This window comes from Ammospiza nelsoni, chromosome Z, assembly GCF_027579445.1.
Source record: "Ammospiza nelsoni isolate bAmmNel1 chromosome Z, bAmmNel1.pri, whole genome shotgun sequence".
Taxonomy (NCBI): Eukaryota; Metazoa; Chordata; class Aves; order Passeriformes; family Passerellidae; genus Ammospiza; species Ammospiza nelsoni.
The window spans coordinates 15607856-15635848 of NC_080669.1; the positions used below are offsets into that span (position 1 = coordinate 15607856).

Genomic DNA, 27993 nt, shown 5'->3' on the forward strand with positions numbered 1-27993 from the left:
CCTGTAGTCTCCAGTGGCCAAAAGAAACTCTCATTTGAGGTGAAACACAAGTAAACAATATGTCTTTCCCTAGAAAAGTATTTCCTCCGACTGCATCTCCAGGTCTCATCTCCAGCCAGTCTGCTTGTAGGGTATCACACCCTGATATGGACAACCTGAATTGGCTGTAACCCCTTCAAGTGTTAAATGAGATTCCAAGACACTACAGTAGACCTCCATCTCCCAACATATGCTGAAAGTCTCCTTTCTGAAGGAGAGGCAGGAAAACTAAAGCAGAACTTTTAGCCCAATGATTCTTTTCCCAGCTAGCAACTTAGTGTGTGAAAATAAATAGTCCTCTGAATATTCCTGCTCAAAACCAGTGAATAAAACAAATGAGAAGCCCAAGATATTTCACAAAATGTACCTTTATTTATTCATTGAAAAATAGCCCTGTACTGCAGCCCAAATATCCCCCAGTAACAGGTACTGCAGGAAACTTGGCACACAGCTTGAAACACAGATGTAGCTGGAAATACCAGCAAAAGGTGGGGACGGGATAGAGTGTTAGTACTGAAATACAGTGTTAAGGCAACAGGTTATCCAGGCCACCTGGACCCAAGGTGGTTAGTTTTAGTCACCCTCCCTTCCTCCCAAAGACCACAGACTTCTCATCCGAAGACAAAATTAGTAAATACATTCATAGAAAGTGAAGCAACTAAAGAGCAGCTGATTTTCTGACAGAATTGGTTTAATATAATTAATTTTTATCCCCATGATGCTTAGGAGCTGCTTGATGCAGAAATTCTAGGATGGTTCATAGCACAGCCATTCATAAGGTGGTTACTGAAACTTGATTCCTTGAGCCAAGGGCAAATCTTTGCTGTAGTTGATTGTACTGAAAGAGAAACAACAATTTATAGACCAGACTTAATCACTGAAACAGACTGTGCAGTCCACTTGATATGTAAAAGCTGTTATATCTAAACTTCTCCAAAGCAGTATGCCTACTTAAAATTATGAACTAACTTTACTCCAGTTTTCAATATAGTAACCCTGTACAGGAAAAGACAACATTTGCCACTTTCTCTTCCTTTATGGAGGATCTTACTTCTCTTTATGTATTTAATCTCTTACTAGGAGAATGTCCAGATAGAAAAATCAAGGTGGGACTTCTCACGTTCATAAGTCTTTGCATGGGAAAAAAAAAGATAGCACAGGTAAGAGCTATGGAAGTCAGCAGAGAACACTAATGCTCATCCACTATTGGCTGTCAGGAGATTTGTGGATAGATAACCAACATATATAGCTGAATCGCCTACCAGAGGCAATAGTGGTGGCCCCTCACTGTGGTTGCAACTCAGAGTATTTCCTGACAAGTTTCAGGATGAATTTAAAATCAACCAATGGTGGGGGAACCCCAAAACCACCTAATTTTTTTCCTTTGAAAAGTTAAAAAAAATGTCTTTATAAAAACCCTCCAAATCTTCTTCGGCTATGAATGTGAAGAAAAGGCAATTACACTTATAGATGGTTATCTCACATTCAGTAAAGATAGTAGCCTTGTAGCAAAGATTTATATGTTTTGCACTTTGGGAAGTTCATCTGTAATTTAAATTTATTTGTCTGTCTTACCAAGTAGACCGTCTCATGTAAAGTTTCCATGAATCACTTCCAGATTCTCTTCCCCCGCCAGTGTGCTTTTCACCACCTGTAGCAAAAACATTTTAAATTAAAACCTATTTTTGGATATGGCAATCTGGACTAATTCCAGAAGGTAAGACATTTTTATAAAAAAACATGGGAAAAACTATCCCTTTTCCTTGTCCCATATGTCAATTAAATTACCATCCCACACAACACACACAGTAGCTCTCTCCTCATGCTTGATGTAAAAAAAATATCTCCCTGGAGTTCAAAATCCCATCATGGTGGCACTAGAGGACCTTGTTTTAAAAACATTTCTCTTAACACAAGACAAGAGTACAAGAATGTGCTGGTTCTTGTACTGCTTAAATGATAAGGTTAATGCTTCTTCCACCCTCTTAGTTCCCTAAGTATATGAAAAAAGAGAAAAAAAAAGGCAAAATTTTTTATTATAAGATTTTCTCACAAAAATGCTACATGCCATACATCTTATATAAACTTACCAATGTACACAGAATTGCCCATGATTGTTTTAATTAAAACTTTTATAAAGTTTTCCACCTGGCCATATCTTTAAATACCTCCAGAATATATATCTGAGTAACATTCCTTTGATGGAGAGGAGGACAAGGAAATAACACATGGAATTTTTAAAAACCTACTACAGCTATTTTTAAAAGTTTAAATCTAACTACTGCTAGTCAATATCTGTTTTCTGCTAAAGCAGTATGATTCAAAATTAACTTTGATTTCATCACATTTAGTCATTTAAATTGACTGATTAAAACCTTGACAAAGGACAAGTAACATACCAAAAGCACCTCCAATCTCAGCTCCACTGGTTGGGATGTTAACATTCACAATGCCACAGTCAGATCCCTTTGGCCTACAAAGATAAGGTACAATTCCTCCTTAGGATCAGGAAAGGTTCCCTCCCTAAAATGAGGTCTGTAAATGCTCAACTAGCATTATGTAGATGTTTACAAAAGACATGAAAGACTAATCTTTTGTACCTCAGGAAAGTAAAAAAATAATTTAAATTATACCCTAGCCAGCGGAAAATCCTTCCCAAATCCTTGGTAAAGATACTGCTGGAAAGACCTTGTTTTACTTCATTATTCCAGGCAAAAACCTCCTCTTCCTCCTAGAAGAAGCACGTGTCAACGGTTAAGCCATGACCATCCAAAGCAAAGCAGTTACAAAGAAGCTCTGTGAGAAAAAACCCAACAATTCACAGCAATAATGCAAATGTACAGAAGGGCACTGGGCAAATACACATGTGCCACGTCAGCAATACCTGCACTGCTGCAGAACACAGTCTGCTTTTGAACAGATGTGAACAGTATCAACCATGAACACTAACAACAGAAACCTGTTCCTGTATCTCATTGTAGCTCCAGTGCTCTTCACAGAAACAGAGCTACACATTGAGTTGAACAGTGGCTCTCTCACAGCTCAGAACAAAAGCAACCACTTCTTGAGGGGCTGGGACAACTGTATAGACGTGACACATCTCTGATTTCTCTCTTGTGACTCTACTGTTACCATCCTTGACACTTGTTTCACCAGTGTTATTTTACCTTAAATTTCAGCACATACAATATGGGGGCAAACGTCTCAGTGTGGACAATGGGCGCGTTATGAGGAAGGCCAGTCACAATGGTTGGTTCCACATAGTTCCCAGGGCGATTTATAACCTTCAAAATAAATAAAAAATAACCAAGTAAGTTCCAATCAGAATCCAGCTTAACATTGGTGTAGGAAAGGAATCTTTCATGGTCTGACCACTACAGCTGAGAAATCAGAAACAGAAGGCCAGACAGGATAAATAACTTAAATTTTACTTATTTAAGTATTTAAAATATAGAAGCACAACTTATGTCCACTAAAGATATAATCAAGTTGTAATGTCTAGCAGCTGAAACTTCCTTTTTCCTGCTTGTAAGCTACTCAGAATTTTAAAGTATATAGAAGTTGCCAATGAAAGACAAGAAGCCCCAGAACAATCAGTCAATGAGAATTAAACATCCTATATGATGAAGATGTACAAGTGGTTGTCTTGTATCTCCAGTATTTCCTCAAGCTAGATATTGTGAGGGACAGAACTGCAATTTTCCTTTGTTACATGTTTGACATTCACCGTTTACATTGGCTTTTTTTTATTTTCACTATCACTTGCAATTGGGGAGTGATGTAAGACCAGCTTCCAAGCAGAATTGCCTTTACCCTGAAGACAGGATTCCAATTCAAACAATTCTCAATCTGACTAACCTAACATCCTGTAGTGGCTGACAGGACAAGCTGAAGTACAAGTTTGGCCTAAGCCATCATGTTACTGTTTTTTTTTTCCTAGAGCACAAACTGTAGCAGTGAAAATAAAAGTTAAGTCACCTTTCCGCCACAGACCACAGAGCCACCTTGTTGTTTTGCTTGTTCTACTGCATCAAGGAACATTTTCACTGCTTCTTTGGTATGAAGAGGCCCATACAGAGTGTCAGCTGAAAAAAGATTCAGAAGCATACTTTCATCAAAACTGTGTATGTTTGCAAATATTCTTATCTTAGAATTAACTGTTTAATCTGTCCAGGATGAGCAGTATTACCCAGATTCTTCATTTTCCTTTCTGAGTCTGTATTCTAACTGAAACCAGCAATTTCCACCCCCTGGTATATTGCTAAACTTAGATAATTTGGATCTATAATCATTTCAGAATTTAAACAGAAAGAAACCAACAGCAACTTGTTTCCTAAACCCGTGAGATGGAAATAGCTACTTACAATCCCATGGATCACCGATGCGGACCTGGGCATAGGCCTTGGCAAGCTTTGCCACCACCTCATCATGGATGCTTTCATGGAGAAACTAAAACATGGTAAGAAAGTTGTAAGACAGGGCAGCCTATGTAACTACTCCTCAGGTACCACTGCACTTTGAAGGGGGCTGAATGAAAGAATGGAAACACTGTTGTTCATATTCAGCAAATCCCAAAATTAAAAAGAGACAGAGGCCAAGGCCTCTGAAATAGCACAAATAGCAGAAAATGAAGATGTAAAACCTTCATCATAAAAATTTAAAACAAGCCAAGTAACAAAAATCTGTTTTAATTTTACCCCATCTCAGATCAGTACTATCAATGTGCGCTGTAAACATTTCAATTTAGGGTTCTAGAACAAACGCTCCAGAAATTTTATTGCTCCAGTTTGAGGAATCGCTGCCCATCCAATACACCTGAATCAATTTACCCACATCCATTTTACCTAATATTTCCTGAATTAACCTAACAGTGACAAGATGGACACTGACACTATAACACTGTTGAACTTGTTGAAAATGATTGGTTAAGAATTAATAACAAAGCAGGTAACACACACACTCTTGCTTTGCTGCAATATAAACACTGAACCAAAATTTGTAGCAGTCACAAGCAAAGCTCTGGCAACGAAAACAGAAATACAGAACTTTGCCAAGTACTATTTTCCTGACTTAAAGCACATTTAGAAATACATACAAAGAAACTGTTTAGAGCTAGAATTACACTGGAATGAAACTATGTTCTTATTTTCCTAACATACTTTTTTTGACAAAATAAAAGCGTGTTTCAAATATTATTTGTTGCTTTTCACAATATTAGGAATTGTTAGTCATTTTCTCAGCCAATCTGGAATTAAGTTAAAATTCAGAGCTACCCAAACGAGACAACACACATTTACTCACCAGCCTTCTAGCAGTTGTGCACCGCTGACCTGCTGTTCCCACAGCAGCAAATAGAGCAGACGGAATGACTAGGTTCAGATCTGCGTCTTCAAACACTTAAAAAAAAATTAAAATATGAACATGTTACTGGAGTAAACAGGCAGTTCACAAGACTTAAGATGCTAAACAATATTAGAAACTGACAGGTTGGTCATGAACCTTTAGGAATAGTTGCACAAGTTGGAACAGTTGCACAGCATGGTAAGATACAAAGAAACACCTTGAAACTCCTACTATTTCTCTGCAGCTGGAATCAGACACATGCAATTGGAACTGTAGGTTTGAACTACTGAAGGGAGCCTTTTGCAATAAAGTTTGCAAATAATTCTAGCTTCCTTTTAATCCAGGAAACCACAAGCAATTTCTTGCCATTTCTCCAATCTCTCACTAAGTTTATCAGCATAAAGTAACAATCATAAAGTGTATCCACATGGCCTTGCAAAAAGCACAGCTAAAACACACAGGGGTACAGTAATATAAAATGTACAATGAGTTGAACAAATACATCTGGCTAGAAGACATTGAGATGTTTTATAAAGCTCAAACGATCCCCAAAATATCACTTGGCTTAACCAGTCCCAAAAAAAGTCTCTTAAGCATCCAAAATCTTTAGGAAGGTTGGGATGAAGACCAGCCAAACAATGAATATGTGATCATTCAAAGTCAATTCCAAAAAAAGCAGGACTTCAACATTAAAAAATAAACAATTTTCAAAGCATAAAACAAGTTTATACTGCTGGCTACAAAGCAGCATAGAAAAAAAGAAGGACCTGCTCAAATGTGATTTTCAAAAGAGTAGATGACGTAGCATCATGTTTGTACTTCAAAAGAGTATATATATGTAAATAAGCACATTTGTCCAGAATATGAGAAAAGTGAAACAAAAGGCAACAGCACAACAGGACAGCAATTTAGGTATTTATTGAGCTTATATATTCTTTTGGCAATGTTGCTCAGCCTTGTAGTATTTGTTGTTTTTCTAGGAACTGGATCATACCCTAAGGAACTTAAACCTGAAAAATAAATACCTTTATGCTTTTCTTTCAAGTATCATAAGGACCTTATACTTTACATATATATATATATATATATATATATATATACTTATGCTCTAAAATGCTTAAAGTGTAGTGTTCACAAGATAATATATAAAGTGCAGACCAGCATTTCCCAGGAAAATGGTGGAGTTGTTATAGATGGAAGCATCCAGAAGGTATGAGGCACATGGGGACATTGTTTACTGATGAATATGCTGTTGCTGGGTTAAGAGCTAAAGTCAATCTTAAAGGTCTTTCCCAACCTTAATGATTCTACAACTAAAAGTATCCTATAATCAAACTCGCTTAGTTTAACATTGTCCACAACCCATTATTGAAGCTTACTGCTTCTCTCATTCCATTCTCCTCTTCAACACTGATTACTTATGAGACCTTGGAATCTTACTCTTTGTCTTAAAACACTGCTCCCTCCACAATACCAAAGACAGAAAAATCCCACAACATTCTATTATTCTACACAAACTAGATGTACTTTTAAAAGCCCAGGGCTGGGGGGGAACAAATAAAAGAAACAGAAAAAAAGTGACAATTAGCTATGAATATTTGCATACTAGCTTCCAAATATAATCTATGGGACTAAATTTCTACAGCACATATTACCAATAATGGCATTGTTTCCTCCCAATTCCAGCAGGCTTCGACCTAATGAAAAACACAAAGTAAGTTATACCATAGCCACAAGTATTCCCTGTACCTCAATGAGACTACCTCTAACTAGAGCTAAGCTTCATGAAACATATTTTTAAGGATAAACAAAACATTTTAGAGATCACAGTCTAGACAAAGCAGAAAATTACACCAAATACTACATCTATCACATGTCATGAAGATACATGCACAGCAGTTATGGCATAATGAAGTTTAAAAAGATAGGCAAAAAAATAGCACTGGAAAGAAAAAAAATTGAAACAGGAAAAAGTTGCGGCATAAATAGTATGACATAGATAAAGAATAAGGTCCTACAAAGATCAAAATGCACATAAAATTTAACTAAGCTAATTTATTTCCCTGGCAACTGTTTATCTACAATCTGAGACAAAAAATAACAACCTGCATCTGGGTGAATATTTGCTACCTGTTCTGGTTTCTGGGGGGGCTTTTTTACACTTGCATGCACTTCAAATGTATAAAACAAAAAAAATATGTTTGCAAGGTGCTGCTCATAAACTAAGAAGTAAGAATCTAGCAGCTGAGATTCTTGCCTGTACACTTTTAAATATTTGCAACAAAAACAGCACCTCCAAAATCATCATTGTATTTATCAGGAGTAAAAGGTGAGAGGGACTGTATTCATGTATTCTATTCACATTGGTAAAAGACCATAAGCCCTGGTTGTTCACCCTAAAAATCTCCATACAACTAAATACTAATGGACACCACTACACCTCTCCTCACATTAATTGTAAGACTATAGATTTGCAGAAAAACTGAAAAAAAATCTGAATTGTAACAGAACTAACTGAAAATGCCATATGTATCTACAAGCAGTTTGAAATCCCCATTTATCCAAGACAAAAAAAAAAAAAGTAACACAGCTGAAAACTGTGTTACTGTTATTTTAAAATCTTATGGGGCACTGCTGCCTTCACCAAACATGGAAATAAATAGAGAGGAACCCACACACTCACCAAATCTCTCCTGAACCATAAGTGCTACTTGTTTGCCCACTTTTGTGCTGCCAGTGAAGGACAAGAGGTCCATTCTCTCATCTCTAGCCATTGCTGTCCTGCACAATGGGACACAAAGCACTGTGCTCAACAAAAGAAATGCAGACAGAAAAGCAGCTTGCACCTTCCACATACATCAGCTTCAACCAGGGAGAGCTTTAAAGCCAGAGTTTCTTTGAAACATCAGGCAACTGAGCTAATGGCAGGAAAGCTTCCCCTTAGCCAGAAAAAAAGGAACAAGGCTGTTTCCATGCACCTTTTCAGGCCAAAAAAGCATCACCTGCACTAACACTGACATTCAGTCTAAAGTATATTGTGAGATTAGTTCCAGTTGTTATGATCCACAAGAAAACATGCAAATCTATGACTTTTTTTAATGTTTGCCATATGCTTTGCCTTCTCTTAAAATACTCAAAAGATATATCTGAATATACATTTGTACTGGGGATTTCCTCATGGTAAAAATCAAGCAAAGTGATTTAGATTGTACAGCTTCCAAGCTGTACAATAGATGTACACAGATATACATCTATGAGCAACTGCAGAGTTCTGCACAAACATGGAAAAGGGGAATTATTCTCCTCCACAACTAATCTAAAAGTCACTATACATTGAAAACTCTCAAGAACGTGGTAAGGGAACCTAATATTAGCTGTACTCTTTGGGTGTAAGCATATGCAGAAGTGGAATATAAACTTAGTCATGCCTCTTCATTAAATATCTGACAAGTTCTTTGTTTGCAGCTGATCTCACAACAGCAAGTAGACATATGTATTATATTTAATGGAGGACTAGAGCCAGAGTTTCAGACCAGCTGATAAAAATCATGGCAACATGTGCATTCCGAGAGATTAGAATAACTTCACAAGTACCTCAAGAATATTTTTTCCTTTTATAAACGTTCACAAAACACAAGAAATATTACCTACCCAATGTCTGCTCCACCACAAACCAGAGAGCAGATTGCTCCAGGCAACTTGTTATCCTCCAAGACTTTTGCAATTATCCTGGAATCAAAGATGTAAAAATGTTAGAGATTTCTGACATGTGCAAATGGGGAATGAACCATTAGAACTGTCTGGGGGTTTTGGGGTAGTAGTGGTTTGGGGTAATTGTTCTCAGGAGTTAATATTAGATCTACAAGACTTAGTAATTACCTATTTTAAGGGGCCTACTTTTATTTAGCATTTTAAAATAAATGTTATGGGTAATGCACAGTAAGTATTTAAAATGTTGATATAAAGTAACAATAAACCTAAAGGAAGTATTGCTATGAAATTCATTCTTTGGAGAAGTTCTCCTTTTGAAGATCAAAGAAACCAGAACTCACTTTGTAACAGCAACACTAACAAGGGATGTTGTAGGAGCACCCTTCCTAGAAAGCGAAAAAAAAATTTACATTATCTTCTTATTTAATTCTTTAAGAATAAGAAATAATTCAAATAAGCAATTTTTAGGGTCTCTGATCTACAGCACACTTTGGTTAGGCTAGTTTTGAGGTACAAATTAGGACAGGAACTCAAGAATTTTCTTCTACAGCTGAGCATTCAGAACTTCTACTGAAATCCATGTAGACAATGGCTAGGTCAGACTTTAGAATGAAGGAGGTAGATGAAAGCAAAGTAGGAGATGGGAGAGAAAGTAAAGCTACTTATTTAGATTTTTAATCTTAGCTGTACCAACTTGGAATATATTAACTACCACTGCTGCAAGCCCTCACTGTGGGTTGTTAATTCATAGGCCATTTGGCTAAGTCCTGGATGGATCTGCACCATAGTACCTCAAAAAAGATGTTACCACAAAATTAAAAAAAGCTCTGACTAAAAATTATTTACACCTACCCTAGACAGAATCAAATAGCCAGAAACACTTGACACTCAATAGCAATTTCATGCTTGAGTTAATAGCTTTCCAATTTATGAAAACTGTTATCAAGGTGGACAGCTAGCTCTTACCAGAGGCAAGCATTTCCACAGATCATTGCAATCGCGCTGTTCCACCCATAAACTGCCACGGGGAAGTTGAAGGCTGTGATGACTCCCACCAGCCCAACAGGATTCCACTGCTCTATAAGGGCATGGCCAGGTCCTGAAAGCAAAGCCACAACATAATACAGTTTTCATCCATTTAATGTCTGGGGTTTTTCTAAAAAGGGAAAATATGTAAGCAAGAAGCCTAGCATCACTCTTCAGTCCACCACAGCCTTAGCTTGCAAAGAGCTGTGTTATTTGTGTTCTGCAGCTTACCTGGATCAAGGTTAGCTAGATTGTGCAAAAAGCTAATGATCTGACAACATAAAGTTTTATTTTAAACATAATGATGACTTGTGGTAATCAATAACTGACAAGGAGGTCTCTCCTTTCTAAGTACACTTCAAAACTTTTTACATACTTTTCTCTACCACCTTTCATCAATTAAAAAACCAAAGAGAATCTAATGTTTCAAAGAACAGAGAAAGTGGATGGACTGACTTGCTTATCTGTCACTTCATTAGGTACTTCAATAGCTGGCACTACTGCCCACCACATGTATTCCTAAAGCTCCCTAAATAACACACAGAACAGAGATCTTGATGCACTACAAGACCATATATTTAAGTAACACCTCCATATCTGAATTTCTTTAAAGAAAAAAAACACCAAACACCAAACAAAAAACCAAAAAACTCCACAAACAAAACAAAAAAACACATACTTACTTTCTGAAGGCAAAATAGGTCCACCAATCATTCGGGACAAACCAACAGCATAGTCACAGACATCAACATACTCCTGCACTTCCCCAACACCCTCGACAAAAATCTTTCCCATTTCTAAAGAGACCTGAAAAAATTCAGAGTAAGACAAACTTTTTTACAAAATTCCCGTGGATCCCTAATATATTTTGTCTCCACTTAATGTCAAGTGTGTCTACTGACCAAGTAAGATTTTAACACACACTTTTTCATTAGGAGATTCACCTCTTCCCCAGTTATTCAGAACTTAAAGAAACAACACACTAGACAACTGGACAAGGGTCATATCCCAATACAACAGGAAGAAATTAGAAAAGGAAATTCATGGAGAAAAATTTTTAAAAAACTATTGAAAGGAAGATCCAATACTAAGGATATGTTTTGATCAACAATACCCTGGATTTACATCCGCAGGCTTGCCTACATTGTGGGCCAGACAAGGAACAAGTTGAAAAAGAGGGATTACTCTGCTCCAGCAAAAGAAAACAGCCACTTACGTTTTTCATATACAAACTACTCATTTTACAATATTTCAAAGCAAATTTGAAAGATTTCATTTGCAGACACTGCTGAAAATGCTTTTACATATTTAGTATTTTAGTAACCTGGGATATTTAGGATCAATTTATTGATTTTTTTTTTCCTGAAGTTGACCTTAAACTACATTCTTCTCTTAAAATTATGTTAGACTTACTCCATTGAAATATATCAGTGAGAATAATCTGGTATTTGAAGATATCGCCATCCAGAAACGGGAAAATCTCAAAATTTGGGAGCTGAAAAATCACCTACTTATCTCCATGCAGTTTGTGGTCATGCTCTGACAGCTAGATGTGGACTTCAGGCAGATAACACCTGCCACTTTATAGTGATGACTGTATTTTAAAAAGGCTGTTAAATGATGCATGAGGTTCAAAGGATTTCCACAGGATTTTTCTCTCCATGTGAAAGTTAACACAAAGGCAACTAACCGTACTTCTCTGATGCCTGTGGTTATCTCAAGACAGAAGGAACAGTCCTTATCTGTGACCAAAAACAGAGCAGCATCCGACACATCTACTAAGAAACACAGCAGTGGCTCTGTAGGTGCAGTAGAAACACCTGGATACTTCACCAGGGCATGGCAAGGTGAGGCTGGAAATTTCCTACAGTGTTTGAGAAAGATGAGTTTCTATACAGCTCCTTTTTACATATCCTAAAGCCAGGCAAAGTCCTAAAACCTGAATACCTACTGCACTTCTTTCACCCTGAAATTCATCTCCAATCCTAGCAGAGCTGAACACACATATTATCTGTTTGGGAAAACTAAGAAAATATGGCAAGAAGCCATAAGTTTTGGTCAAGAATAGAGAACAAACTTCTGTAGGTCCACACTCATCAGGGAAGCTCTACTGTTTTTGAATACAGAAGTATGTTAGCACTCTAATTCCACAACAGAAACTGTGCTGAGGAGACAACATCAAGGGAAAGAGAACAAGGTTTTGAAGGTTAACAATATGGGCTTGACTACACAAGGAGTTATTCACTGACAGCTGTTTCTGAACAGCAGCACAGACAGGCAAGTCCTGCAAAAAGAAAGTGGAAGTTCCCCACTTGACTCCTTTTCTTCCCTAGCAAGAAAAGAGTAAAGCAAGAGTTTTAAAGGAGTGGTCCTTCAGCCTTTATGTCCTGCACGGCACTGCTAGATCATCTCATTAAGACCATCTCAACTTCTGAAGCCTCATGTTTCCACATGTCACTTGGCAAAGTCCTACAGATCATCAGAAAGAGCTCAAAGCTAAAAGCTCTGTATTAAGGGAAGGTCTTTTTCAAGATACTTTTAGTATGAGAAAGTGCCCTATCTGACAAACAGGAGGGAAAATAGCAGGGCAACAGTTGTAACACTCATCCCAGAGAAGCCCACAATAAATTTTCTTTTCCTATTACACATTGTCAATTCACAGAATCACAGAATACCCTGAGCTCAAAGGGACCCACAGGGATCAAGTCCAGCTCCTGGCCAAGCACTCTCTCCAGGAATCACATCATGTGCCTGAGAGCATTGCCCAAATGCCTCCTGAATTCTGTCAGGCTTGGTGCTGTGACCACTTTCCTGGGGAGCCTGTTCAGTGCCCAAACATCCTCTGGGTGAAGAGCCTTTTCTTAACAAGTAACCAAACTCTCAGCTGACACAGCTTCATGCCATTTCTATGCCATAATAATTTTTTTCTTCTTTTTAAAATTAAAAGGTAATTAGGCAAGCTAATGGAACTAACAGCAATTACTTAACAATTACTAAGGTTAGTATTGCATAGAAAACTTAGTGTTACTGAAAAAAAGCAGTTTTGAAATACCGCTCACCCTCATTCCCCATTCCACCTCCCAAAAAATGTGGGCTACTTCTGAAAATACCTTACCAAGCTTCCTAGAACTTTGATTTTTTGTCTCAGGGCATCACCAATCTGTCGCACTATTTCTCCACGTTTAGGTGCAGGGATCTAGTCAAAAGAAAACAGAAGAATCTATGTGAGATTGAAAATCTGTAACTACTGCTGTATATATACTTCTAGTTTTCTGTCCTTGTAGTAAGCAAGCACTGATTGCTGTGCTTTTTTGCTTATCTTCTGAAGACACTGTTACTTGTTCATTTTTATCATGTGCCCTGCTTTACAAGAAGCTGTTTTCTGCCTCAGGGACTGATAGCAGTACAAACATTTTGTCTGTTCAAAACTTCAGTTTCACTAAATATTGCCAAAAGCATTCAGATTACTTCTATTACTTCTGTTCAACTACATCAGCCCCAATGCAACCAATCAGCTGCATCTCAAGAAATAAGCATTTTTCATAAAAGTGCACTTAATGGTTTCTGAGCCTTGAAGTGTACTTAATAACACACTTTCAAACTTCCTTTTAGTATGACATTTACCTTGTTAGCAGAAATTAAGACACACAAAAAACTCAATCATGAAAATATTAAGCTCATACACCTACTCTTAATATATTTTTTTAATGTGGAACCAGTATGGTAAATAATAATCCATAGCCAAGATCAATTTGCAAACTATATGCTAGCAGTTCTCTATTAGAAACAAGACTGAGGAAAAATGCATAAACCATGCAAGCATATCTCTTTACAGACAGTATCTTTTCAAATAAGCTCATTACAAACAGCAAAGTTCACAAATTAATAACAAATAGCTTTGAGGAAAAGCCTTCAAGAAACATTTGACGTGTTGATTCTTTATCTGTTGGATTGCTTTCAGGTTATTGCCGAAAGTGTTAAGAGTTACCAACATTATACTCACAAATTGTAACAAAAAACCACTAACATATCCTGAGGAAGCTGTTTTGTTTATCCTAAACTTTGTTGTCTTCAGACGAGGTAAACTACTTTGCTGGCTAAAACACAGAGTGCACATCGCCTTTTGAAATCCAAAGGAACAACAGGTAGCTGTAAGAACCAAGCCTGGCACAGCCATCAACAGAATGGGTGCTGGCTGGGCACGGCTGGTAGGTCTGCGTGGGGAACTACAGCTTGCTAAGGAAAAACAGCTCAGCTGTTATATACAACGTAACACTAATGCTTTTGAACCACACAGCTGTTCTGTGAAATACCAACACCGCAGGTGAAACAAAACCCCCCGTGCTTATAACCAGCAGTTTTTCCCACACCAGGGAACAAGAAGATGAACAGAAGTTACTCCTCCAAGTACTCCACAGATCTCTCCCAGAAGAGGGGGTGACAGGAAGTGAAACATGCACAGGGACAGTTTACTTGCTACACGGTTTCTGAACTTCACCAGACCTGTTGGCAACAGCACACGGGCACAAGCCTTGGTAAATCTGCCAGGGTTTTCAAAACAAACATATCCCACAAGTCAATGTCCTCATCTTTGTACCTCAATGGCATCACACACACAAACTATCTGGGTTTGTTTCTTCAGGTCCCCATTGCAGATTTTTGCGCTAATGCACCACACACAGTACAAACACATTTTTACACCTTCACTTTATGGGGCAATTAATAGCCTGTCTCTGCCAGAGATCTGTAATAAAAGAGAAATCTCCATTTACTTACATCAGCCCAGACCTTCCATGCCTCTTTAGCCTTCTTTACTGTTTCTTCATAATCCTCCAAATTACCCTGCATGAAGAAGCACATCAAAGTAAGGAAAATCAAATCCCCAAAAGAAATGCCACAAAAAAGCTTCTGCATCCAACTCAAGATATTTTTATAGAGTGTACTTGCACTACAGGATGCGACTTTTATAGAATGCCTGTAACTTGACACAATTTGGATCCAATATTACAAATTGTCTAAAGCCACTGTCAATGAAAAGCACATATGCTACCTAAATTAAAAAAAAAAAAAACAACAAAACACCACCCAAAACAAAAACAAACAAAAAAAAAGAAAGAAAAAAAAAACCACAAGCAGAAATTTTCATTCAGGTGTTTGAGGAAGCTCAATATAGAATAACTGTTTTATATATGTTTGTATCTAGACATACATACACACATATATAAATATGTCCTACTCCATCAGCATCACTGGACATCAAGGGTTAGATGAGTCCTAATACACAAAAGGAGTAGATTACTATTCTTTTACTGTAAGAATAGTGCTATTCTTACAGTAAAAACATTCACAAATTTACTACTTGAATGTCACGTTGGTCTCCCAACTACCTGCTCCCAGGCCTCTCATCCCTACTAAATAGGCACAATCTGCCCCTATTCTGCAACTTCCCTCAGGACAAACGAAAAGGGAAGGGCGGAGCCCTGGCTCTTCCCAACAACGCTTGCAAGAGTGCGAGGCGGAGGGCTGGAGGTCAAGTTAAAAAAAAAAAAGAAAAGAAAAAAAAGAAAAAGAAAAAAAAAAGGGCAAACAGACTGTTTTTCTTCCCAGGAAAGCCGCAGGCATATTGCCAGCAGTAGGCCCTGGCTGCGACGAGCACCAGCGGCCGCCCTGGACTCAACACCCCACGGACCCTGATGTGGAATCGGGAGTTTGGTGCCCTTTGCTATCGGGTGGCGGGCAGGGGCAGCGCCCAAACCAAGGCCCCAGAACGCCCCGCTCCGGTGACAGGGCCCGCGGGCAGCTCCCGCCGCGCCGGTGCTGCCCCCGGCCGCGCTCACCTGCCGGACGCTGGCGATGGGCTCGTTGTTGGCGGGGCAGTACGTGGTCACCACCTAGAGCAGGACGAGAGCGGTGAGCGGCAGGGCCCCTTCCCCCGGGGCACGGGGCGCGACCCCCGAGGCCCCGCCGCCCCCCACCCCCGCGGCCGCCCCGCACCTGCCCGCGGCCGCCCCAGCGCCCGTTGTACACGCCCGGGTTCTCCTCCTGCAGCCCCAGCTCCCGCAGCCACGCGTAGCGCTCCTGGTTGATCAGCAGCGTGGACATGGCGGCGGCCGGCGGCGACCCTGCCCTCGGCAGCGGCAGCAGCGCAACGAAGGCGCGCCGAAGCCCCAGCATGGCCGGCGGCCGCCAGCGCGAGGGGACGGGGCAATGGCGGCCGCGCCCCGCCCGCCCGCGGCCATTGGCGGCGCCGTGCTCGCGCCCCCCGCCCCGCCCCGCCTGGCCCCGGCCCCGCTGGCCGATCTGGCCGCGCCGAGCCCCCTGGCCGGGACCCCTGACCCGGCCTGACCGAGCCTCCCTGACCGGGACCCCTGACCCGGCCTGACCGAGCCTCCCTGACCGGGCCTCCCCTGACCCGGCCTGACCGAGCCTCCCTGACCGGGACCCCTGACCCGGCCTGACCGAGCCTCCCTGACCGGGCCTCCCCTGACCGGGCCTCCCCTGACCCGGCCTCCCTGACCCGGCCCCCCTGGCCGGGACCCCTGGCCCGGCCCCCCTGACCGGGCCTGATCGAGCCTCCCTGACCGGGCCTCTCCTGGCCGGGACCCCTGACCCGGCCCCCCCTGACCCGGCCCCCCTGACCCGGCCTGACCGAGTGTCCCTGACCGGGCCTCCCCTTCCCCGCACTGGCAGCACAGCTCAGCCCGTGTGCTGTCCGAAATCCCCCCACACTCTGCTGCTTTTCAAGAAGGGACGACTGAGATGGGACCTCATCAATGTCTATGAGTTTCTGAATGGAGGGTGGCAAGAGGACAGAGCCAGGCTCTGCTCAGTAGTGGCAAGCAACAGGATGAGAGTCAACAGGTAGAAACTGGTGATGGAGAAGTTCCACTTGATCATGAGGAAGAATTTTCTGTGCAGGGGGCTAAATCCTGGAACAGATTGCCCAGGGAGAGTTGGAGTCTCTCTCGCTAGAGATACTCAATAACCATCTGGAGGCAAATCTGAGCCACGTGCCCTGGGATGACCCCACTTAAACAGTCAGGTTGGACCAGATGACCCACTGTGCTCCCTTCCAATGCAATCCATTCTGTGGTTCTGTGTGATTCCATATGCCCTTCCAGAGCGGCAGGGGCAGAGACGTCCCCAAGTCAGGTGTTTCTAATTGCTGCAGAAAATAAGAAAAAGGGGCATCAATACAAGGGAAAAAACATGTAGCTGTCCTTACGCAACAATAGTAGTATGTGGGAGTATGCATAATTCTTTCTGCTCTCCAATACCATGCTTGAATGTCAGTTAAAAATCTCAGTGTCTTTGGTTTCTGAGCCAGCCACTTTATCTACATGCCAGTTTGTGAAATTACAACATTTTTTTCCCCCATATGCAGGACTGACACACTTACTTGATATGCACTCACCATGCAAAACTGGAAGTGGTTTCTGTCCCATATTTTTACTGTAATTACACTTCAGTGGCTTTGAAAATTTAAATGACTCATTGTGATAATGAAATATTGCTCATTTTCAGGGATCCAATATTTTCTGAATGACCAAACCTATGAGGAATAAACCTCAATACTAAGATTGAAATGTCTCAGCTTATAGGATAGAACATACTCATAGGATAGAAAAGAAATGCCACTGCTCTTAAAAATGCCATTGTTTACTTTTTGGTTTTCCACAGCTAAACACTTTTCCTTGATGTGAATTGCATTAAGCATAAATAGTAATTTTCTCTTTAAGAAATGGTTGTTCAAGTAAATCTTTCAAGTGAAAAATATTTTTGGATGATGTAAAGAACTTAGGAGTAAAAAAATAATCTTGGCAAGGTTCAAGAGCTGGCTTTGCCTTTGTCTTTGCTGCGTGCTAAATCAGATTGTCTCTTTTACTTGTAAAATGTATTTGGACATTATAAAACTTGTATCAAAAAGGTGGCAATGTTTTCTTTCTGCAGACCTTCACCTTTTTTGGCCTTATATACCTTTACATAATCAAACTGGTGTTTCACAACCACATAGCTGCAACCCATGCACTGTGTTCTAGCAAGAAAGTGGGACTCTCAGGGCAGTAGCTGGGGCATGGGAGCTGAGTTTCGGTTCCACAGTCTCTTCTCACCATAAGCAGGCAGTTCTCTAGCAACAGCTGCACACAGCTATTGGTGCTGTAGCTACTGGTTGAGCCACAGAGAAAATCTGAAACCCTGGCACTGTGCCTGACTTGGCTCTGTTCATATTTTTTGCTCTAAAGCATCCAAGCAGATGAAAATATCACTGTCACAGGTGGTGCCAAAGTTCTTTGTGGAGGGACCTGGGGCCAGCTTGTCTGCAAGCAGCCAGTGATGATGACGCAGGGCTAAGGCTAACTGTGCAGCTCACATGGGAGTTAACCAGCCACTGCATGAACGTGTGCTTAGGTCTGCATTCAACCTTAGTGTGGGGCCCAAGCTTTTTTTCTTCCTGCTGTGTCCAGTCCAGGTCCACATCTAAACCTAGGTATGTCTTCAGAAGTTGCATACACAATGGGGTGTGAATTCAGGGCAGTGTCTGAAATAAAGAACATACACAATGTGTGCTCTGTCCCACAACTGCAGAGCAAGGCTAATCACAGGGGAGTTTGCAGGATATAAAAACATTGTGCAACAGCCACATACATGGAGGTGGGAGTGGGAGGAGAAGCCCCGCATCACATTACTGAATGTTGGTTTTTTTCTATTTGTTCTACATGGGCATCCTGACCTTGATATTTTTAATCTTTATTAGTCAGAGTTTTAGAGAGAAATTATCTGTCTATGTTAAATTTACTTTGCTTTGTGATCATGCTAACATGACAATTTGCATTCTCCCTTACTTAGATGTATTGTATCCACCATTGAGAGCACATCTTGAAATTTGTGATATTTTTTAAAACTGATCATGAAATATTATTCTGCCATAAGGTTATAATTAAGTTTGCTAAAATTTTCACTTCAAACAAAGTGTTCAAGCAATATGAAAAGATTAATTTCAGTGATGCTTGTGAAAGTTGGTAGAAATATGTTTTCACCTTGTCTATCAAAGTTTCCTTCTTTCCAGATCTGATCAGCTGAGCATTGCTGCAGGAGTTTTTGGCTCCAGTTTAGGGTAAGAAATGTAGTCAAAGGGGCTTGGAAAGGGAGGCAGTTCAGCAGTATCCCAAGAGACAGACTTTGAATCCCATGAAACTGTACTCTTGGGTTCTGGATTGACTACGGGGCTCTTCAGATGTAATTCTTCTTTCCTCTTTGCTTATTTTGTCATCTGTAGGAAAAGGTTCAAGTTCCTTGCATCTTTAAAGCAATATCCAAGGAGCAGTACTTGGACACAAAGAGGGTGGAGGCCAAATGTCCATGTTCAGGAGGTCCCAGAGCCTTTACACTTTTGTGAATATAGAACAACTTCAACACAGCTTCAACACAGTACAAGCAATTCAAACAAGAGGAGTGGAGAGGAAAAGGAGGAAAGCTTCCAAAACATTCTTAAAATTTTACTTCCTTTCACATATTTTTACAGCAGGACAGAGCCTTGCCTCAGAGCAGCAGGCTCCTCTGCCCTGTTCACATGACTGTGATTGCAGTTCATTTTCAGAAGGAACTGTGTATTTTTCTCAGTGGTAGTACATAAGGAATTCAAAGAACTATAGTGATTCATGCTCTCAAAATAGTCAAATCTGCAGGGGGGAAAGCATACAACAAAATGTCTCTCTTGACCTGAGATATTTCAAATCAGTGCTTTTCACTTTTGTAGTTTGTCAGTCACTCATATTTTGAAGTTTCCTATTTACACTGCACTGAAAGTGATAACTGCTAGAAATCACTTCAATCCTAAAAATAGGCATATATGTTGTATATCCCATAAAGACAAAATGGTTTGAGGTTTTAGGAAACAACAACAAGCCCAACAAGGTATCTTGTCATGTGCACAATGCAACAAGGAACTTAGCATGCTCAAAAACAAATTTTGCGTATTTAGCTCCAAGTTACAGTGCAATGGGCAACATTATCTTATCTGGCAACAATCAGCAATGTTCAATGCAAGAAGTGATCAGAAGATCACTTCAGTGGGATCTGAGGCTGAAAAGGAAGTTGGTTCAGCAACAACCTCTGCACTCTGGCTTGTCCTCTTTCCATGTTGTCCATGCACTGGTAACCAGTGAGTTGCAGTCATTCCATTTAAAATGAAAGCATCCTTGGATGCAGCTTGATGACCTATACCAAAACAAGTTCCTCTACCTTTTCTGTAGCCTTTTCCACCTGCAGAAGGTAGTAAATAACCATCATTAGAACCATTTCATCTCTAAGGATACTGGGTTCCACACTGTTCAACATCTCCAAACTGTCTGATGATGGGATTGAAAGCACCTTCTCTAACTTCACTGCTGATGCCAAATCGGGTAATGAGGTGAATCCATCAGAAGGGAGAGCCATCTTAGAGAGAAGCCCTGACAGACTGAAGGAGTGGGCAGGAAGGAACAGGGCGAAGACAAGTGTGAAGTCCTGCATTGAGGAGATAATCAAAGAACCCAGGACAGGCTAGGATCTGTGTGGTGGGGGAAAAGTCTTTCTGAAAGGGATCAGAGGGTCCTGATGGACAGCAAGCCAGACATGACTCAGCAGTGCACTGCAGCCGCGGCAATGGCGAAAGGCTAGAGAACCTGCCCCATGAAGAAAGACTGAAGGAGTTAGGTCTCTTCTTCAGGGAAAAGAGAAGGCTCAGAGGGGACCTAATCACATTATTTGAGTACTTCTGGGGCATCTGCGAAGATGATGGAGGCTCTCTTCACAAAGTGCTGCATGTAGAGGACAAAAGGCAGTGACACAAGTTGCACTGGGTGAGGGATCATCTTAAGATAGGAAAGACATTTCTTACAACAAGAACAATTCCTAGGGACCTGGTAGAGTTCCCATTGCTGGTGGCTTTCAAGGTGCAATTAGATGAGGTGCTAAGTATTCTCTTTTAGGTTCCCTTTCACACAAAAGGACTTAATGATTTTCCAAAGAAGCCCCTTCCATGATTCTCTGGCATATGTGGGGTGTGTAATTCTAGAGTTGAATATATGAGCAATGGAGAGAACGACAAGGAGAGGTGCAAAAGAATTTGGAACATATTTGAAAAATTCTGATGGATTTGACATACATTTTGAATAATGCTGAGAACTAGACCACATGGGAGGGGGAAAAAAGGGCAGTGTTTAATATATACATGTGGATCTTTGAACAATTTTGTTATTCACACAGGGCAAGACTGTCCATATAAAGGAGGCATCCTAGAAAGAGTTTAATCGTCAATTTTCATGTTACCACATGAAAAAACCAAACCAAACCAAACCAAACCAAACCAAATGAAAAAACAAAACAAAACAAACAAACAAAAAAATCACAGTGAGAAACTGTCCCAGACATCTTTTATGAAAAATCCTTTCCTTAGGATTTTTTCTCCTGAGAAGCTGAGAAGCCTCAGGAACAAAATGTAAACAATGGTTATTTGCTGTTGTGGAATGCAACAGGTGCATCTGTGATTGGCCCATGTTGTTGATTTCTAATTAATGGCCAATCAAAGTCAGCTGGCTCAGACAGAGAGTTCGAGACAGCTGCCTTTCTTATCATTCTTTCCTATTCTATTCTTAGCTAGCCTTCTGAAGAAATCTTTTCTTCTACACTTTTAGTATAGTTTTAATTAATATATATAATAAAATAATAAATCAAGCCTTCTGAAACATAGAGTCAAATCCTCGTCTCTTCCCTCAACCTGAGACCCCTGTGAACACCATCACAAGAAAACTCACAAAAAACCCCCAAAATTGCCCCTGAAAACCCCCCTGAAAAACCAAAACCAAAAAAACCCCAAATAAACAATCAAAAACCCCCAAAAAGCAAAAAACAAGCCAACCAACAAAAACCCCCAAACAAATAAACAACAAACAAACAAACAAAAACAAAAAAAAAATCCCAAAAAAATCCCACTACACCAGATCATAAATTAGTTGGAAAGGTGGAACTTAAAAAACAACAGAAAAAAACCCTGTCTGTTTAAAGGGGCTTACCCGGAAGTTTAAACAGCCAGTGAGGACTTTTGTGCTCCTAATAGGGCTGGGGCCATGAGGTATACATTACATCTACCTGTTGATTAGCGTTTGAGGATAGGAAGCAACAGGCCAGTCACATTCAACATTTTTTCCCATGCTGATAACTTGTGTCTCTTCTCCTGTAGTGTTTATGATAGAACCCTGACTATGTAGGAGTTAAAGAAATTGTGTGAAGAAATTAAATTGTGTAAAGAAATTAAAGAAATTTGTGAAGCCATCATAACAATTTTGCAAAAGTTTATCTCAAGTGTAACTTAGCAGCTCAATGCCTATGCGGGTGGTAAAGTTGCTGTGAAAATAGCAGCTACCCTCTGGGAATGTAATTATTCAGTGCTTTGCAGATTTGCATTTCTTGGTCTTTCAGTAGCATTGCATGATGAGAAAGGTTGGCTGTGCAGCTCATACAAGCATTATCAGAGTTCTCTGTGATACATGTAGAAAATGGCTACAAGGACATTAAAAAATGCAAAACCATAAAAAAGAATCATCCAAATGTTAGCTAACATGAATCTGGATTTCATTATGTCAACTTGCATATTAGAATGACAGGGGTGAGAGAGTTAGGGAAGAGAATTGACATGAATGAAATTAGCAGATATTTGTTCATTACCTGTCTGTTATAAAGGCATTATATCTTTTCATATGTTTGAGATACATATTTAAGTTCAAGCCCAGGAATATGTACAGATAGCAGAAAAAAAAAAAAAAAAGCATTTATTTATGCTTCAATATCCAGTTCAATCAAAGCCTACAACCTCTGGAGACTTGGCACAAGATCAAAAGAGAAAGGAATTCAAGAGCTCAAATTCCATGTGAAGCTCCAAAGGTTTTGAAGGGCAAAGATCACCTTCCCAGGAAACATGGCTCAGCAGCATCCCTCCTTCTGGATAACATTCCCATGAATATTACCGATTTGGGGCAGAATGGGCCATGTCTGGGAGGCATAGAGGCCTATTGGTATGGAATAGCTCAGTGTTAATTCTTAATTCCAATCTAGAAAAAAACCCTTCCTGTCTTGTTAGAGAGGTGAGGAGTTGTATTTGATCCAGCCAGCATCCTTAGACCAAAAGGACCTGGAAAGCCTAGTCCCATATATAAGTACAGTGGTTACTGATCTTTCTAGGCTGAGAAAAGTATTGCCAGGACTCAACTCTTTTTCCAAAATGGAGGGAAATTATATAACCCTAATTTTTGAAGCTGTTCAGTTGTGCAGTATTTTCTTTTTCTAATATACATACCCTCAAAAAGAAAATATCCACTTCTGTACAGTTATATCAGTCAAAGTCATTTTCATGCTGATGCCCAGCAAGACATCCAGGACTAACTAACATTTCATGGCAACTCTGAAATACCTTAAAACTGCTGCCAGCATAGAACTGAAAACACCCAGGGACCACTCAAACACATTGTAAATATAACATTACTTTGATCAATGCATTCCACATTATTGGTTACTGTATAATGAAGTCAACTTAGTACTAACTGTCTGCAACTCAGTTTTATACACAGTGTCAGTTTGTTCAATTCCAACTACTGCAACTGTAACACACCTCCCATTTGGAATTCTAACGAAGTCAGGAGGCAGTCTTAATGGATCAGTGCTTAAATTATATGAGGGTTGAGAAACCTGAGCTTCCTAGGGAGACCTGTGAAACAGACTGCCAAAATCAATCAGATCTGTGAGAAATCAGACTTGAGGGTGAGGCCCAGTGACCAGCAGAGATATTTTGGAGTGTTTCATACCTGATGGGAGCAGTTGCATGCTATGTCTTGGACCACCACTTTCTCCTCTTGATGCCTATATAACTTAGGTCTTAAGTTACAAGGTGCTTCTATAGCTTGAATTATAGGACATCAATATAACCTGATTAATCTATATAACCTGATATCAGTACAATTTGAATCATAACTTTCTATATTAAGTAACATGAATCATGGCCTTTTATATCTATATAAACTGAATCATAACTTTTTATACCTATATAACCTGGTAAAAAATAACTTTCTGTACAATGTGAAGGCTAGTATATATTTAACTAGCTGCTTAATGCTGAATAGACAAAACAGAAGATAAAAACACACCAGGTGGATAGCTTCAGAAACAGATAAGTGTAGTACTAATGAGAAATTGGCAAATGTAAAGCCACTTAGCCAGAAAACCAAGAATTCAGGCAGGTTAGGACCAAGGAACACCATAACTGTGCATATTCCGAAGACAGAACTGAAAAGTTCAGATGCAAAGAAGACTTTGGAAGCCTTCATCAAAGACCCCTGATGACCCCCAAACTGGAGAGGCACAAGTGCAGTGCAGAGAGCTTTTTATAACCATGAGATCATACCATGTAAATTAGCTCCAGCATGTATATGATGATGTTGTAGTGACATAGTGACACGAATCAATACTTACTGTATAAATATACCACAGCACTTGACAAGGGTGGGTGAGCTAGATGGAGATCTCTCCTCACCACCAGTGCTGCAATAAACAAATACTTGCTCTATAGACACCAGTCTATGGGGATTTATTTCCAGCCTATCTTTCAGGCATCACTCTCCTGCAGCCTAATCTCCAGCCAGTGGTGCTGATGGGCAGGCTTGCGAGCGCAGTTGATGGGTATTTTGCCATCTGGTGGTAGTTCACGGGGAAAGATGTCTGTCACCAACACTCGCTGTCCCGAAGGAACATAACCAGTGTGCTTGTAGCAACTGCAAAATGGTTTTCAGAAGATTCACGGCAGCACAGAACCACCCAACCCCTGCAGAGACCATTATTTGCCTACCTGCATCTCTTGCATGTTTTTTGCATGCCTGTGGTGGCACTTGAAATGAAAACAGAGAAGCTCACCAGATGTATTTCTCAGACACTGTAGCTACTGTAGGCTATGTGAAAAAAAATTTCAAATAAGAAGGAAGGAGGAGAGAGGGAAAGGGAAAGGGAAAGGGAAAGGGAAAGGGAAAGGGAAAGGGAAAGGGAAAGGGAAAGGGAAAGGGAAAGGGAAAGGGAAAGGGAAAGGGAAAGAAGACCCCTCCCCTCCCCAAACCCTGAACTTAAAGGCATGACTCTTCTGCTGCCTTCCTTCCTCAGAGGTGTTGTCCCTTCCATGTGTGAGAGGGCCTCCTCCCCAGTCCATGGCCTCCTACTCCCAGCATGTTCCCAGGTTCCCCTCTGTAAGGCACTCCATGGTACTGCTGCTGGCCTTGCCATGGGGAGGGATGGGGTAAGATTCAGCACTCACATCTCCACAGGGATCTGAGATTTGCTCTGGTGGGATGTCCTTCTCAGAGAAGGGACATCAGGTACAAGGTCTCACTGGCAATGGTCCTGGTGTCCCCCTGCTGTGTAATACATATTTGTGTTGTGAAGCAGCAGGGACGAGTGGTGTCACATCTGGTGCCAGAGTGAGCCAAGGAGAGCATAGGGTGCCTAAGAACTGCAGGTCCCAGTGCTAACAGCTCGGGCACTGCCAGTGCTGTGGCTGCTGCTCAGCAGACTACAAGAGCAAAGATCCTCTGTGCTCTCCCCACAGAAAGCTGCCACTGGGCAAAAACACTTTGTAGTGAGGAATTCCAAATGACATGGTAGCTCAGGGGAAGCAGACACCTGCTTCCAAAGGGGAAGGCTCTTCCTCAGCCCAAGGAATTTTTTGGGTGGGATGAGGTGGGACTGGTCTGTGTGGATTGTGGGAGAGGAGTTCTATGGCTTCTTCCTTTCCCAGTTCTGTGGAGGAAAAAAACCCAGAAGGATCTCTTTAGCCTCCAGACTTATTTCTTTTCAATTCAGAAGGGAAATCATTATACGTAGGAGCTTTGTAGCCTGCTTTTGATGGCCCAGACCACTTGTGATGAGCATTGGTGAGCATACACTTGCCAGCTCTAGCACAGATTCAGTTGGTTTTTATGGAATACCTCTCAAGTGATATCAGCAGGATGATATCACAGATCCAAGTCTGTACCGCCAGGAGCTTTTGAAAATCCCAGGCTCCCTTTTGTTAATCCTTTGGCCTGGCTCCCACCTCCAGGCCTACTTGTGCACTTAGTAAATGTCTGCAATAAAGCAAAGATTTTCCTTCAGCACTGATGCCGACTTGTGAGAGTGCATACACTGATGACTGGAGGTAAAGAGCTCTTTGCACAGTGGGCCCACCCGGGACACAGGCAAGGATTCTGTGGAGGTCTGGGCCATGGAGTCCTCATGAAGAAGTGGACAGTTTGCTCTTCCCTCTTCTGGAGACACTGGTTGTACACGAGCTTCCTCCTGGCTCATGCTCAAGTGTCCATGCTCTCAACCTGAACCACAAGAACATGGAAATGGGGTGTGAGACCCAAATCATGAAAGCTCTAGTGAGTGAAAATCACCAGCAAATTAACATAAAAACACATCCCTAAGTAAATAAGAGGGAACTGAGGCTAGGAGCCACACATATACAGCTGAAAGCAGGTGCAAGGAGAGGCAGAACTACATCCTCCTATGTATCTCACTGAGTCACGCCATGGGTTAGATTGGAAGAGACCATGGTGGGTTAGCAGCTCCAGCCTCCTTGCTCAAACTGGGTCATCCTCAAGCACACTGTAAAGGATTAAGTCCAGATAGATCTTGATTCTGTCTTGGGACAAGAGTCAGTGTTGGGTTCCTGAGCAATATTATCCCAACTACAAGCTGAAAATATAAGGAATACATCCTTCAAATATAGAAAATTAGAATTTTCCTTGGGTTTTATTCTTATTTTAATCTTAAACACAGCTTTGAAATATTTTATGGATAATAATATTTCTCATACTCTGAGACTACTGGATGGCTTTCATAATGGGAATTTAAAAACATCCTTCTGAGAAGTCTTAAAAGTTATGCACCACTAATTCTCCATCTTCTTAATTTTTCAGAATTGTTCAGTGAAAAATATGATACATATTCTTTTCCTGGGGAATCAAACTAACAGGATCTGTTGGCAAGCCTCTTTGGCAGTGTTATTTCAAATGGTGGTCTCTCTGCATGCTCGAGGAAGGATTACCTGGAGGAAGGAAGCTGACTGGAGGATACTGTTTGTGCTCCTTGGTCAAGGATTTGTGTCAACATGATCTTGTTGGCAGAAGAATGTTCTTAAGGTTGAAACCGCTACTATCCAGAACAAATATGAGGAATGTTTCCTCCGTGGGAAAACCTTCATTATCTGAAAAGGCAAAATGTGCTTTCTTACGCATAAGTGAGATATTGAACATACCAGACACAAAAGATTTGCATGTAGAAAAGTATTCCTCACTAGGTAGGCAGAAACTGGATGTTTGCAGCCTTCTAGAATATGAATGACCTGCGTGCACAGTCTGTGAACACATGGGATCAAAGCAAGATATGTGAGCATAGAGATTTGACTCAACTCAAAGCACATGGAGACTTGGTGAGTTCATTCATTTGAATGAGCCAATCAGTGAGTGTCACACAAGCACTACGTCACATCTGGTAACGTAGGAGGTGTGACCCAGAAGTGGAAGTGGCGTAGAGCTCTGACGTCACAGGATGTGACCTAGTGCTCAGGTGGCGCTCACTGATTGGCTCGTTCGAATTAACAAACTCACCAATGAAAAAGGAAAGTCTCCATGTCCTTTGAGTTTTTCATTGGGGAGTTCAGTCATTCATGACTCGGAAATACGAGTTTTTCATTGGCACATTCAAATTGGTGAGTTCGTTCATTTGAACAAGCCAATCAGCGTGACGTCAGATCCCTACATCACTTCCGCTTCCAGGTCACACCTCCTACGTCACCGGATGTGAAGCAGCGCTCTC

General features: G+C 40.8%; 1 protein-coding gene across 1 annotated transcript; it reads right to left on the bottom strand.

The window, feature by feature from the left end:
- Positions 1-389: 389 nt before the first annotated feature.
- On the bottom strand, positions 390-16322 carry ALDH7A1 (aldehyde dehydrogenase 7 family member A1). The gene is made up of 18 exons (XM_059491855.1): positions 16114-16322; positions 15957-16010; positions 14896-14961; positions 13235-13315; positions 10803-10926; positions 10060-10192; positions 9435-9479; positions 9034-9111; positions 8066-8163; positions 7038-7079; positions 5341-5435; positions 4404-4488; positions 4018-4124; positions 3207-3323; positions 2673-2770; positions 2439-2512; positions 1615-1690; positions 390-877 (listed from the first exon to the last, which is right to left on the bottom strand). Exons 1-18 carry the CDS (start codon positions 16291-16293, stop codon positions 823-825), a joined length of 1608 nt encoding a protein of 535 aa, XP_059347838.1. The 5' UTR covers positions 16294-16322; the 3' UTR covers positions 390-822.
- Positions 16323-27993: the final 11671 nt, after the last annotated feature.